This window comes from Neofelis nebulosa, chromosome X (assembly GCF_028018385.1).
Source record: "Neofelis nebulosa isolate mNeoNeb1 chromosome X, mNeoNeb1.pri, whole genome shotgun sequence".
Lineage (NCBI taxonomy): Eukaryota > Metazoa > Chordata > Mammalia > Carnivora > Felidae > Neofelis > Neofelis nebulosa.
This window is the reverse complement of record NC_080800.1, coordinates 33,730,150-33,745,532: the sequence shown is the minus strand read 5'-3', so window position 1 is coordinate 33,745,532 and position 15,383 is coordinate 33,730,150. Positions and strand designations below refer to the sequence as shown.

At 39.5% G+C, this 15,383-nt stretch overlaps 1 protein-coding gene across 7 annotated transcripts in view; it reads right to left on the bottom strand.

Moving 5' to 3' along the window:
* SYTL5 (synaptotagmin like 5) overlaps window positions 1–15,383 on the bottom strand; it is a 272,831-nt gene that overhangs the window by 80,396 nt on the left and 177,052 nt on the right. For all 7 annotated transcript variants that reach the window (XR_009256972.1, XM_058712816.1, XM_058712821.1 and 4 more), the window contains exon 3: window positions 10,868–11,077. Coding sequence is in view for 6 of the 7 variants with exons in the window: in XM_058712816.1 (XP_058568799.1) it covers window positions 10,868–11,077 (210 nt within the window). In the remaining variant the exon portion in view is untranslated. The remainder of the gene's footprint in view (window positions 1–10,867; window positions 11,078–15,383) is intronic.

Sequence of the window (15,383 nt, the reverse complement as noted above, 5' to 3'; positions counted from 1 at the left end):
AAAGTTCTTTTGATTTGGACAATGCCCCTGACCACCCAGAAGACCATGAGTTCAACACCAATGAAGTAGTCTACTTGTGCCCAAACACAGTATCTCTAATTCAGCCTCTAAAGCAGGGGGTCATAAGGACCTTTAAGGCTCATTATACATGGTACTCTATGGAATGGATTGTCAACATTATGGAAGAGAACCCTAATAGAGAAAACATGAAAGCATGGGAAGATTACACCACTGGAGATGCCATGGTTGTTATAGGAAAATCCACGAAAGCCATCAGCCCAAAATAATAAATTTCTGCTGGCGAAAACTGTGTACAGATGTTGTACGTGACTTCATGGGGTTTATACAGAGCCAGCCAAGGAAATCACGAAAGAGATTCTGGTTATGGCAAAAAAGGTGAGGAGTAAAGGGTTTCAAGGTATGAATCTTAGAGAAGTTCAAGAGCTAACAGACATCACATCAGAGGAATTAGCAGAAGACGACTTGATGGAGATAAGCACTTCTGAACAAGAACAGATGATGAAGAGTAAGACATAGAAGAAGTGGTGCCAGAAAACAAATTGAAATTAGCTAATTGAGCAGAGGAGTCTCAGTTACTCAACATGGCTTTCGTTTCTTTTACAACACGGACCCTTCTATGATAGGGGCACTCAAACTAAAGCAAGCCATGAAAGAAGGGTTGGTACCATAGAGAAATATTTTTAGAGAAATGAAAAAGCAAAAAAGTCAGAAATTACAATGGATTCCTGTAAAGTTACACTGAGGGTGCCTGTCTTTCCCGCCTTCTCTTGTACCTCCTCGACCTCTTCTGCCTCTGCCACCCCTGAGACAGCAAGACCAACCCTTCCTCTTCCTCCTTAGCCAACTTAACATGAAGACGACAAGGACAAACACCTCTGTGATGATTTACTTCCACTTAATGAATAGTAAATAATCATCATGCTGTACAGTTAATAAACTTCTATGTTCATAGAGTTAATAACTTATCTGTTACATGTGTGTGTGTGTCTCTGTGTGAAAATCTAATTAACTGTGCTGTTAAGAAACATATGAGACATTTTGTGTCATCATCATCATGGCCTAAGCATTCACTGAGTGGAACATTTTGTGCAAGACATGTATGGAAGTGGTCAGCCTATGCTCACATAGGCATAAGGTGAGTGATATTTAACATACAATGAACAATGTACTAGTTTCCTTACCATCTTCTAACATTCAAAGATATCATATATATCTTTAACATATATATATGTAATATGTATAATATCTACAGTATTTTATATCAAAGAAGACAATATTGATGTAGGTACTGACAGATGATTCATCTTGTAAACAGACGGTGTAAACTTAGCTTACAGTATTGATACAGTACAGTAATATAAATGTATTTTCTCTTCCCTATGATTTTCTAGCTCACTTTATTGTCAAAATATAGTATATGACACATGTAACATACGAAATATGTGGTAATGAATGGTTTATGTTACTGGTAAGGCTTCTGGTCAAGAGAGGCTATTAAGTTTTCAGGGAGTCAAAAGTTAAACATAGATTTTTAACTATGTGGGGCGTCAGTGCCCCTAACCCCACGTTGTTCAAGGGTCAACAGTACCTTCAAAAAAGCAACAATATAGTGGTATCTTACTTCCTGACAGAAGCATTGGAAACCAGAAGTCCATGGAATAAGGTCTTCAAGTAAGTGAAAGTTAGTAACTTCTAACCTAGAGTTCAGTAACTGGCAAAAACATGCTTGAAAATTAAGGATAAAGTAAAGCATTGCTAAAAAAACAAAAACAAAAACAAAAACTGAGTATTTATCACCAGGAGAACTACACTAAAGGAAACACTGAAGGGTAACCCTTAGGCAAGAGGAAAACTATCCCAGAAGGAAGCACAAAATGTAGTAATAAAAATACAGAGCAATGGAAAGGGTAACAGTGCAGTAAATCTAAGTAAATATTAACTATAAAATAACAGTACTGTCTTATGTGATTAAGTATGTTAGTCTGAATGTCTGTGTCCCCCTTGTAATTCATGTTGAAACACAATTCCAATGTCCTGGTATTTGGGGGTAAAGCCCTTGGCAGGTGACTGTGGCCCTTATCAAGAGAGCCCAGAGACTTTCTTTGCCCCTTTCACAATGTGAGGACACAATGAGAAGACAGCTGTCTATGAACCAAGAAGCAGGCCTTCAGCAGACAACATATCTGCCAGAACCTTGATCTTGGACTTCTCAGTCTCCAAAAGTGTGAGAAATCAATTTGTGCTGTTTATAAGCCGCCCAGTCAGTGTTATTCTGTTACGGCTGTCTGAATGGGCTAAGACAAAGTGTATATGTGTATCTCTGTAAGTACAAATACATGTGTATGTCTACGTATAGATATAGATAGATATGCAGATATTTTACATGTATGATAGCACTAGAAGGGGAGTACAGGGAGTTACAGGATTTTAACATTCTGGTATTTCTTGGAACTGCCAAAAGGACTCATTTATATTAGATTTTAGTAAGTCAAGAATGTATGTCGTAATCTCTCAAGTAATCACTAGATGAGTGATAAAAAAAAATCTATAAATAATAAAGAAGAGAAATAGAAAAAATACTTAGACAACCTAAATGAAGGCCAATAATTTGAAATAAAGAAAGGAATACATGGGACAAAGAGCAAGTAAATAGGTGGTAGATTTTAAGTAAAATGTATGAGTAACTTTTTTAGTACAAATCGAATAAATATCTTAATTAATGACAACTGTTGGATAGGATTTAACACACACGTGCACAATTATATGCTACTTACAGAAGAGACACCTTAAATATAAGGAAACAGAAGGGTTGAAAGTCAAAGGATAAAAGAGGATTTACCAATCATACACTAAAAGAAACACACACACACACACACACACGCACGCAAAATGCTGCTGCAGCCATAACAACAAATAAACGTTAAGGAAAAAAATCATAACTTGCCATCAGGATCAAGTTTTCATAATGTACACCTATAAAATATCCAAATCCAAAATATTTAAGCACTCAAGACGATCACTTTAACATATATAAATAAAATATTATCAGAACTAAAAGGATAGAGAGGCGCCTGGCTGGCTCAGTTGGTAGAACATGTGACTCTTGATCTTGGGGTTGTGAGTTTGAGCCCCATAGTGGGTATAGAGATTACTTAAAAATAAAATCTTAAAAAAAGAACTAAAAGGATAGATAGAAAATCCATAATCATTAATTGAGAGAGGTTAGTATATACCTCTCTCAATATTGGATAGAATACACAGATTAAAAAAATCAGTAAGGATATGGGAGATTTGGACAACACAATTAACAAACATCATTAATAGATATATCTAGGATATTCAAATAAACACTGCAGAATTTTTTCTTTCAATGGCATAGGAAATATTTAACAACACTGACCATTTGCTGAGCCAAATTTCAAAGACTGAAATCAGAGAATTTCCTCTGACCACATTGAATTAAGCTAGAAATCAATATCAAAAAGAGATAAAGTTTTATAAAATTAGAAAAAAGACAATTATAAAGATCTCATATCGAAAAAGATGATGGAAATTATTAAACAGAATGCAGTAAAGGTACTAAAATGAATTGACATAAAAATGTGTGGGATGCAGCTCAAGCAGTGAAAACAGGAAAATTTATATTCTGAAATGCATATGTTAGAAAAAACAAAGGCTAGGAAAGCAAGTATCTAAACACCTGAATCAAAAAAATCATTAATGAAAAAAATGGAAAAAAAGGAGAATGAGATATAAAATATGGAACCTAGATGTACTAAAGGATGAGAATATATCCATTCAAATATCAGGGAATATAGAAACTTGAAAAGTTTGAGTCATCACAGCTTTAAAGTCACTTGAGAAGGAGTTGGGATCCAAATCTCAGTCCAGAGTAAATGTCATAGAGAGGATTCCATAGGGGGATGCAAGGCTATAACATTTATTCACCTAAAAGTCATCCAATACACGTAGGGAAATGGAATGATATTATTCTGAAATAACCTTCTTTTATAGACTGGCCATGCTTTAAAGTGACTTTTATTAAACATATTAATTATATTCACAATTTCTAAATTAAATATCCATGATGCAAAAAAGTCACTAGTGAAAGATACATTAAATCTAAAGAAAGCAAAAAGAAGCAAACAAATAAAGAAGGCAGAAAGCAATAAAATTCAAAACAAATATGCAATATGGCAAAAAAGATACAAGTATTAGAAAGGAAGAAATAAAAGTCATTCTTCACAGATGACATGATTGTATATAAATAAAATCTGAAAGGCTCCGCAGAAACTGTTATAAACAACAAGTAAATTTAAAAAGATTGCTAAATACAAGGTCAGACTATTCAAATCAATTGTATTTCCACATAGCAACAATTAGAAAATAAAATTTAAAAAAGATACTATTCGGGGTACTTGGGTGGCTCAGTCAGTCAAGCGTCAGACTTCGGCTCAGATCATGATCTCACAGTTTGTGAGTTCAAGCCCCACATTTGGCATACTGCTGTTAGCCTAGGGTCCGCTTCAGATCCTCTGTGCCCCTCTCTCTCTGTTCCTCCCCTGCTCATGCACTTGCTCGCTTGCTCTCTCTCTTAAAAATAAACATTTTAAAAAGATACTGTCTGGAATAACATAAAAATCAAATAGTTGGAATAAATCTAATAACGTGTAAAAGTTGTACCCAGAGACTATAATGTTTTATCGAGAGAAATTAAAAGCAAATAAATAGGCACATAGTGTTTATGTATAGAGAGGCTAAATTCTGAAAGATGTCAATACTCCCCCCAAAGCATCTGTGGATATAATACAATTCCTATAAAAATGCCAATAGGGTTTATTTTGTGGGAACTGTTAAGCTGATTCTAAAATTTATATGAAAATGCCAGGGGCCAATAATAACCAGGGAATTCTGAACAAAAAGAACAGGGTTGCAAGTCTACTGGATATAAAATTTTATTTTAAAACTACAATAATCAAACCTGCGGCACTGGCAGAATGTTAGATTAGTCATAAATAATACTTGGTTTGTGAAAGTGACACTGTAGAACAGTGAAAAAATGATGATCATTTTAATGAATGTTCCTGGGTCATGTGCATATACATATTCAAATATAAAAATAAATCCCTAAATCATAAGCATACGCAAAAATCAGTTCCAGGCAGATTGTAGGTCTAAAGGTAAAAGTTAAACCTATAACGATACAGAAGATCACATAGGAGAATATTTTTATGATTTGAAAGTTAGGGAAAGTTTTCTTTAACAGGATATAGAAAAAAAAAATCCCACTAATCAAACAGGAAGAGATAAACAAATTGAGCCACTAAAAATTCGAGATTTCTGTTCATTAAATGGCACCATTAAGAGTAAAAAGGCAAGTCAGAAAAGTATAACAGAAATAACCAACGTGGTTTGTATGCAGGATATATAAAGAGGTTCTTCAAATTAGTCAGTAAAAGACAACAGAAAAATAGGCAAGAGACTTGAACCAGCACTTCACAAGAAAGGATGTTCAAATGGTCAATAAATATACGAAAATATTCTCATTCTCATTAGTAATAAAGAAAATGTAAATTACTCCACTATACATTCAACAAAATTATAAAAGCAAAAAGGTAAAAATGTAAACAATTACAATGTCCGTGCACTGCCAATGAAAAGGTAATGTGGCACAACCACTCTGGAAAATTTAAAATTTGATCTGGCATCATCTACTGAAATGGAACACATGCGTATTCTGTGACACAGCCATTTTAGTCCTATGTATATATCCAACAGAAATGCATACACATGTGTGCTAAGAGACATGTACAAGAATATTTATAGTAACATTATTTGTAAGAGGTGAAAACTGAAAACATCCCATATATTCATTAATGATAGAATAGTTTATCAATTTATGTATATTTCTCTTTTTAATGTTTGTTTACCTTAGAGAGAGAGAGAGAGAGCGAGAGAGAGAGAGCGCGCATGCAAGCAAGCAGGGGAGGGGCAGAGACAGAGGGGGACAGAGGGGGACAGAGGATCCCAAGCAGGCCCTGTGTTGACAGCACAGAGCCCAATGTGGGGCTCAAATCCACGAACCGTGAGATCATGACCTGAGCCAAAGTCGGACGCTTAACCGACTGGGCTGCCCAGGCGCCCCTAATTCATGTATACTTCTAAACTGTAACATTACCAAACAGTAAAAACGAATAGATGACTAATAGAGGTGACAAAATACATTAGTCTCACAAGTATGATGTTAACAAAGTTATCAGCAAACAAATACACACCATGTCATTAAGTTTACATAAAGTATAAAGGAGTCAAAGCTCATCTATGGCATTAGCAGGATAGTGTTTCTTTTTGGGAGATAAAACAGGGAGCAGTGACTGGGAGGAGGAATGGGAAAGGCTTCTGGAGTATGAATAATGTTCTACTTCTTTACTTTAGAGATAACGGCACAGAAATTGGTACAATTCCCTAAGCCGTTCGCCAGTGCTTCTCCAGCAGGGGCAAATTTTCCTCCTCAGGGGACATTCGGCACCATCTGCAGGAATTTTTCATTGTCACACTGGAAGGTGGAGGAGGGGTGCTACAGGCATCTAGCGGGTGGAGGCCAGGGATGTTGCTAAACATCCTGCGGTGCGTTAGACACTGTCAATCTCCAAATTATATCAACCAAGGTATCAGTAATGCTGAAATTGAGAACCTCCGCTGTATACTTGTTACTTGTGTTCTTTTGTGTAAGTTAACTCTAATAAAAGAAACCCAGAAGGCCATTTGTATAAGGGTCAGTAAAAAACAAGGACATTAGTCTCCATCCAAGTTTTTCTATTTCTCTTTCTTTGCTTCTTGTTAATTTTTAAATTCGATTTGTTGCCTGCTAGTGGTCACTAAGAATGGGGAGGGAGAAATGTCCCTCAAAATTGTGTAGACGCAAAACTAAAATTGAGAAAATTCTGTCCATTAACCTATTATTTCCTTGGTGACTTAGTATCTGACTGTACTGGAAGAGCCTCTATAGCCAACTCTGAAATGCCAAATTAAGGGGAGCAGAATTGGAGAAAGCTATTACAACACACTCAGACAAACTTTCTAAAAAATGTCCAGAGTTGAAAACAGCAACTTCTGCATTACTTACTTGACTCACAGAGGTATCGTGTTATTTTCGACGAGAAAGCAAAGTGATCAACTTTTGATAGTTTTTCTCAACAGGCATAAGGAGAAATAGCCAAAGAAAATGATTTGATTTCAGGTGAAATTAAGATGTCTAACATTATTTTTGCATCCTGATTTGCAGATGACTAAACTTCATTTAGAAAATGAATACAGATTTGGGAATTCTGAGGAAGATGGATTCCTAAGCTCACCTCATCCCATGGATACAACTAGGTAACACCCACACCAGTGTACTTAACCAGAGAATGACCCAAAGACTGGCGGCGCTGACTTTCCACACCTAAATGTGGACGAGAGGACACAGTGAAGAGGGTAGGAAGAGCACAGATGCAGTTCGGAGCTAAACAGACTCACAGGACTGTCCCTGGGAGAAAGGGACACACCAGACTCACAGGACTGTCCCTGGGAGAAAGGGAGAAAGGGCATAGAGGAGGAGATCGCCACACCAGGCACCTGCATGGCGAAGACAAAACCCGTAACATTTGGCTTTGAAAACCAGAGGGACCTTATTTTCTGAGTTCTTACAATCAGCGGGGCTTAACACCTGGAACTTTAAAAATCAGAGGGCGTGGCTCTGGGACAGCCAGGAGGGGGAAAGGAAACTGAGTCCCCATCCTTAAGGAGCACAACAAAGAGCTCCACTGAGATAAAGCAGAGAAGCAGTTTGAAAAACACCTGAGGTATATGGGACGGAGACTTGTTTCTTAATCTCAGAGCATGTGCCGGAGGGGCAGGGATCATTGGGAGACTTCTAGAACAAAATTGCTGGAAGGCACCATTTCCCTCTCTTGCCCCACCCCCAATCTAGACACACAGTCATCTATGGGAATCAACTTGCTAACAGTGTGCCATGCCCTAGCATTCTTCTATGGACCTGCCACCTCCGATACGCTTTGACCAGAGCTCATCCAAAGTGTTGCCACAAGCCTAGCAGTGTGAAAGCAGCCCTGACAGAGGCCGGTGAAACTCCAAAGTGACCCCTGCCCCAGGAAGAGGGGAAGATAACTACACACACCACTACAGACCCAACAGTGGGCTGGGGGGAAGACACCTGGTCTGACTGCAGGGACCGCTCACCAACAAAAGATTCCCAGGGGACAACTCAGGGAGAGTGCCCTGCAGTTCGGTGCCTTTGGATACCTGGCAAATGCCAGGTCTGACTTAAATGAAGCATAAGACAGCCTCAGAGTGGCCCACTAACCCCAGAGAGACCAAACCCTGCCCACAACAGGCAAAGAGAGCCATTGCAGACAAGTGTACTGAAGGCAAATTGGCTCAGCCATAACAGTAGAGTGCACATAACACATAGGAGACACCCCTGAAGCACCAGGTTCTGGTAAAAAGGGGACACTACATCGCAGGGCACTCTAGGACTTCTTCTTCATAAGGCTACCACTTTTAAGAGCAGGAGACATGGCTGACTTTTCTAACACATAGAAACAGACACAGACAGTTAGACAAAATGAAGAGACAGAGGGACGTGCCCTAAATTAAAGAACAGGGCAAAATCACAGCAAGAGAGCTTAACAAGATGGAAATAAATAATATGCCTGATAGAGAATTTAAAGCAATCATCATAGAGATACTCACTGGGTTTGAGAAGAGTGGAGGATCTCAGTGAGACCCTTAAGAAATGAATAGAGGGGCGCCTGGGTGGCGCAGTCGGTTAAGCATCCGACTTCAGCCAGGTCACGATCTCGCGGTCCGTGAGTTCGAGCCCCGCGTCAGGCTCTGGGCTGATGGCTCGGAGCCTGGAGCCTGTTTCCGATTCTGTGTCTCCCTCTCTCTCTGCCCCTCCCCCGTTCATGCTCTGTCTCTCTCTGTCCCAAAAATAAATAAAAAACGTTGAAAAAAAAAAAATTAAAAAAAAAAAAAAAAAAAAAAGAAATGAATAGAAAACATATAAACTGTGGACTTTCTAAGTAATTTCCAAGAAATTTGTAAATTCTTTTTTTAATGTTTATTTATTTTTGAGAAAGACAGAGCACAAGTGTGTGTGTGTGTGTGTGTGGGGTGGGGGGAAGCAGAGAGAGAGGGAGACATAGAATCCGAAGCAGGCTCCAGGCTCTAAACTATCAGCACAGAGCCCGACATGGGGCTCAAACTCACAGACTGTGAGATCATGACCTGAGCTGAAGTCAGACGTTTAACCGACTGAGCCACCCAGGCTCCCTGAGCTAATTTTTTTTTTTTTTTAGCAGATACTTGGCAGGCCAGAAGGGAGTGGCATGATATAGCCTAAGTACTGAAAGAAAAAACCTGCAGCAAAGAATACTCTATCCAGCAGGGCTATCATTCAAAACAGAAGGATAGATAAAGTGTTTTGCAAACAAAAATTAAAGGAATTCATGACCACTAAACCAATCCTACAAGGAATGTTAAAGGAGATTCAATGAGTGGAAAAGAAAGACCATAGGCAGGAGTAAGAAAAGTAGGAAGCAGAAAACCAGTAAAATTAAGCCTATCTATAAAATTCAATCAAGGTAATCATGAAATAATACAATGTCAAGTATGACAATATATGCCTAAAGCGTGGGGGTGGGGGCAAAAGAGAGAGGACTCAAACAGAAATGAAAGAAGAGAAGTAACAACCAATACCGCAGAAATACAAAAAAATTATAAGAGAATATTATAAAAAAATTATATGGACAACTGGACAACTTAGAAAAATGGATAAATTCACAGAAACATATAACTTCCCAAAACTAAATCAGGAAGAAATAAAAAAATGTGAACAGGTTATCAGCAATTGTAATTGAATCAGTTTTCAAAAAATTCCCAAGAAACCAGGTGGCTTCAGAGTTGAAATCTACCAAACATTTAAGGAGTGCTAATACCTATTCTTCTCAAAGTACTAAAAAAAATAGTAGAGGGAAGAACCTTCCAAATTCAGTCTATGAGGTCAGCATGACCCTGATACCAAAACAGGATAAAGATACTACAAATAAAAAAGAAAGAAAACTACAGGCCAATATCTTTGATGAGTATAGATGCAAATATCCTCAACAAATACTAGCAAACTGAATCCAACAACACATTAAAGAAACCATTCACCATGCTCAACCTGGATTTATTCCTAGGATGCAAGGCAGGGGGTCAATATTCACAAATCAATCAACCAATGTGATACATCACAGCAATAAGAGAAAGGATAAAAACCATATGCTCATTTCAATAGACGCAGAAAAAGCTTTGCCCCGCATGTGACGTGGAAAGCAGGCTGGATGGATATTTCATACTCTTCCTGCCAGTCACCCCACACATCTAAGGATGGCTTCGGGGAACTGCCTGTGCCTTCTGAGAAGACATGTGAGCCAAGTGGGGCTATAAGTGAAGAAAGCTTGTGCATGGTTTTCAAATGTACAAAGAGACCTCATTCTGCCAGGCTTCCAATTTGACTGTTTTACAGTCTTTAAAACTAAAAATATTGTTCTCTATTTTGCTAGTGTATGCTTACTCATGCACACGTGCGCGCGCGCGCGCGCACACACACACACACACACACACACACACACACACCCCTCTCCAGAATTCTACAAAGGCATTGCTGAGCCTGTGTTGGGCTATATTTGTATTCTACTCTCTATCCCTAAATTTTAAATACTTTTTTCTGTTTTTCTTTCCCCACTCCAATCCTTTCAGTCATCAAATCTGGAATTCCACACAAAGACAAGAAACTCACGCGACTTTGGCACAGATGGTGCATTGCCAGCTGCCGTCAAGGCCCGAGACCCGACATTCGCTGCACACTCTCAGTGAGCAGGCCCGGCACGGGTCTCCTCGGTCGAATATTAAGCCCAGGTTTCTCTGACAGTAGACACAGACTCTGCTGGTTTCTTGTTGAGTCTTCCCACTTCTACGTTTTGCTTCTAAGAGTTCATTTTTCAGCTTCCTGGAAGGAGAGGGAGAAAAAACATCGCTGAACACAAAAAGAAAACAGAGCTACAGAGCTCTCTTCACTTAAGGGGTATTTTCACTTGGAAGAACACTTGAGAGAATCAAGGAGTCAGAGCCAAATGCTTTGAGGAAACACAATTTCTTTCTCTAACATCAGTAATCTTTCGATATCAGTAGTTGAAAACCACAGCGTTTGTGTTTTACGTTTGAATTCGGACCTCCTCCACCGCCTCTACTATTTTGCTATTAGTACTGATTCACATTCTACTCTAACTTCACCAGTCCGTCTCCGATATCTTAACAGCGGGAGTACAACCCATCTGGCAGCTCGCCCAGTACCATGTTCCTTACCTGCCTGGATACACTACATGAAGCAAGAGTGTAAAATCACTGACACTTTCCCCAAGCGATCCAATAAACAGTTTTCTACAAAGACATGTCCCAACACTTCTCAGCATTGGATGGTTTCCAACAACTACCGCCGACCTGTATGTTCTATCAGGAATCAGCTGTCCAAACTGAGGCAATGATTTGTCAGCTAAACCTTAATTTCTTCATTTCTAAAATAGGGGTAATAATGTTCTTACGTGATTGTTTTTAACTTTGAGCAAGATAATATATGTAAAGTTACCGGCATGGTGCCTGGCATATACTAAATAAATGCTAGTTCTATGTCCCTTTGTTTAATGCCTGACACGTAATTTTTTAAATATACACATTAGAAATGAGCTATTCAAAGTGATGCAACAGGGAACTTACTGGGAATGCATAATTTCAGGCCCCACCTTAGACCTAGTGGATCAGAGTCTGCATAGTCACAAAATCTCCAGGTGATCCGAGTTTCAGAGGCACAGCTTTGGACCATCTGTGCTCAAATTTGGCTATATGCTGGAATCACCTGGGAGGATTTTTAAAAGTACTGATTCTCTAGTCTCCCCTCCCCCCACTCTGATATTTTTTTCAACGTGTGACTATTTATTCTAATATACTGCCAAATTTGGAGAAACAATACTCTAAAAGATAGGCTCATCTCCAGACCCTTCTTGAACACAACATTTCTATGTTCCAGAAGAAACAAACATCCAGGGATCACTTCATACATCACATAACATTTCCTTTTACATTTGTGGTACTGAGCTCTGTTATACAAAACCAGAAACTAGGTTTTTTAATTGCTAGTCTGATGAGAGATTCCTAACGGGGAGTTTAAAAAAGGAATAAGGTTTCCAAAACCTTTGATTAACTGTCTCATTCATTCATCCAACGAACATTTCTTGACTGCCTAGTGTATGCTGGGCATTCTGGCATTCAAAGACAAAAAATGAGTAAAAACAGGATGATCTGCTAAGGATTCCCAGTATCCTCAATGTTAGTTAAGAAGAGGACAAATGATGCAAGATGATTCATTCGTTACAACAGGCAGCCATACAGAATGCTCTCAAGTCCTCCTTCTTGTCCACCAAAACGCAGATGACAAGAACCCACAGCAAATTTTCCTAATCCCTGATTTAGAGCTTACAAAGTACCCTTATGCCCTTTTTTCCTCATGAACAACTGGCTTAAGAAATTGAATGTAAGAAAAGCTGCACATAATTTGCTTTTGAAAACTTGCAGAAGCTACAAGCTTTAAGATAACAAAATGAGTTCTCATTCGAAGACCATGATTATATTATCCGGAGAATCACAACAGATGTCTGAACACCTCAGGGCACAGGAGAAATAAAACATTGCTTATTTGAAATCTACAACAATTCATGCAACAATGATAAAGAAACAAAGTAAAACGGGTAGAGCGAAGACAGCAATCATGGATAGCAGTCCTAGCTGAATAGGCTGGTGGGCAGATCCTCTTCTGGAAAAAAAAATTCCATAACCACTTGCGTGAATCACTTACCAGTTCCTTAATCACTTAGTTCCACAGAATGGGTGAGATCACTTGGAGAAATTATGGCCATAGAGTGAAACATTTTCATCGCATCTTTCTTTGTGCTCTACTGATAAGACTCTATTTAGCAATCAGGTTTGACCTAGGGCATTTCTAAAGTCTGAAAAGACTTGGGGCACCATGTAAATCATGCCACAAGGAAACAAGAATGTAAAGGTCCCAACATAGTAGTGGAATTTCTAAGGCAATTGTTGCTAACTGTCCCACATACTCTAGGAGCTATCTCTGAGACTGTGGGAAAAGATGGGAAGACTTCCATAGACTGGCACAAAATACTAAACAGCCTGCTGATTTTTCAGATCTCTCTTAGCAATTGTCCTAATTTAATCATGCCTAGGATAATTTACATTAAATGGACATAACCATTTTCAGACACTCAAGAAGAGGAGGAAGGTTCGAGGGAGGGTAATTGCAACTGGGAAAAGAAAGTATGCAAGTGGAGAATTAACACCAAGGAGAAAGGGAGTATAGGCAGCTAGAAGAGAGGAACAGGATGAGAGAAGGCTCTTCCCTCTGCCTTACTAGCCAGCATTTACAAAAAGCAAGGCGGGTCTCCTTTTGTTCCTGCCTTGCTGACCCAGTCTCAGAAAGGTATCTGAGGAAGCTGACTTTCTGGGTTTCGAGCACAGTATCTATTCATCACCGCACCCCACCCCCCCACCACCACGTAAGCTAGAAATGCTTCTGGTTCCAAGTAACAGGCTTAAAAATAGGTTTCGTTTTTTTCCCTACATAACAAGAAATCCAGAATGAGGAAGTTCTTGCATTAGTTGAGCTGCAAATCAGGTCATTAAAGACTCAGGATCCTTTCGTCCTAATGGTCCCCTATGTTCAAGGTGTGACTTATTATTCTTATGCAAAATAGCCAGCCAGCAGGAGCAGCATCCTTGTTTGAGACTGGAGGAAGGGGTGGGGTGCGTTGTGGCTCAGTGAGCTAAATTCTACTTCGACTCAGGACATGATCTCACAGTGTGTGAGTTCAAGCCCTGTGTGAGCTCAAGCCCTTTGTGGGGCTCTGTGCTGACAGCTGAGAGCCTGGAGCCTGCTTCAGATTCTGTGTACCCCCCTCCTCCCCCACACTCTCTCTCTCTCTCTCTCTAAAATAAAAACATTTAAAAATTTTTTTGTAAAAAGACAGGAGGACGGGGCAAGCTGTGTCAGCTGTACCTGTCTCTTAACAGGAAAACAAAACTTGACTTAGAGCTCCTCACCTCAGACTTCTCCTTGGGTTCCTTGATCATGCACTGTCATATCACCACCACTTGCTACAAGGGAGGCTGGGAAAGTATAACAAGTCAGATGGCACATCCCTGCCCTCCTGACGTTAAACGTCGTCCTGTGACCTGCACCGGTCCACAAAATGTGGTGTGTGATTCCAGGTAAGAGCTTTAGAGTGAATGCGTGGTTTAGCACATACCCTCTTCTTTGCATGGAGAATGGTAATGTCCCAGATAGTTTCCACTCTGTAAGTCTAAATCCTGGTCTGAGGATGCTATAAAGTAGAGTCCTCAGCCATCCTCTTCCGGATACGTAGCACAAATGAGAAATAAACCTTCATTGCTTTAAGCCACTGAAAGTTTGAGGCTGTTACTGCAGCATCACGTAGCCAATCCTCACTGCTAAGTCCAGCCTAGTTCTTCATCTGGCTGGTTCTTCACCTGACTTCCCTACATCCTTTTTACTTGAGCTTTATTTCTGCTTCCCCAGAGAGGCTATCTCTGACGACAAAATCTACAGCAGATACCCATCTCATTCTCACTCCCTGTAATTTTTATTTTAGAGAGAGCGAGCGAGCATGTGAGCAGAGGAGAGGGGGAGGGGGGGAGGGAGAGGGAGAGGGAGAGGGAGAGGGGGAGAGAGAGAGAGAGAGAGAGAGAGAGAGAGAGAGAGAGAGAGAGAGAGAGAGAGAATGAATGAATCCCAAGCAGTTTCCATGCTCAGCATGGAGCCCAATGTGGGGCTTGATCCCATGACCCTGGGATAATGACCTGAGCAGAAATCAAGAGTTAGATGCTCAACCGACTGAGACACCCAGTCACTCCTATAATTTTTAATTATACCTTTATTCGGTAGGTTTTTTTTTTAAACTAGTTTAAGGTTTGTCTTGCCAATTCCTCTGTAATCTCCATTAGGGCAAGACCATATATGCTTTGTTCAGCTGTGCATTTTACTGCAACGTAGTGCCTGGAACATAATAGATATTATGTTAAATGAATAAAAGAAAACATGAGCACAAAATAGCAAGTGCCAGCAAAAGAGGAAGAGGAAGAGGAAGAGGAAGGAGAAAGAAAAGAGATAAAGAGTGAAAGGAAGGAAGGAAAACTCAGCCATGCTGCTTACCAGATGTCACTGGGCA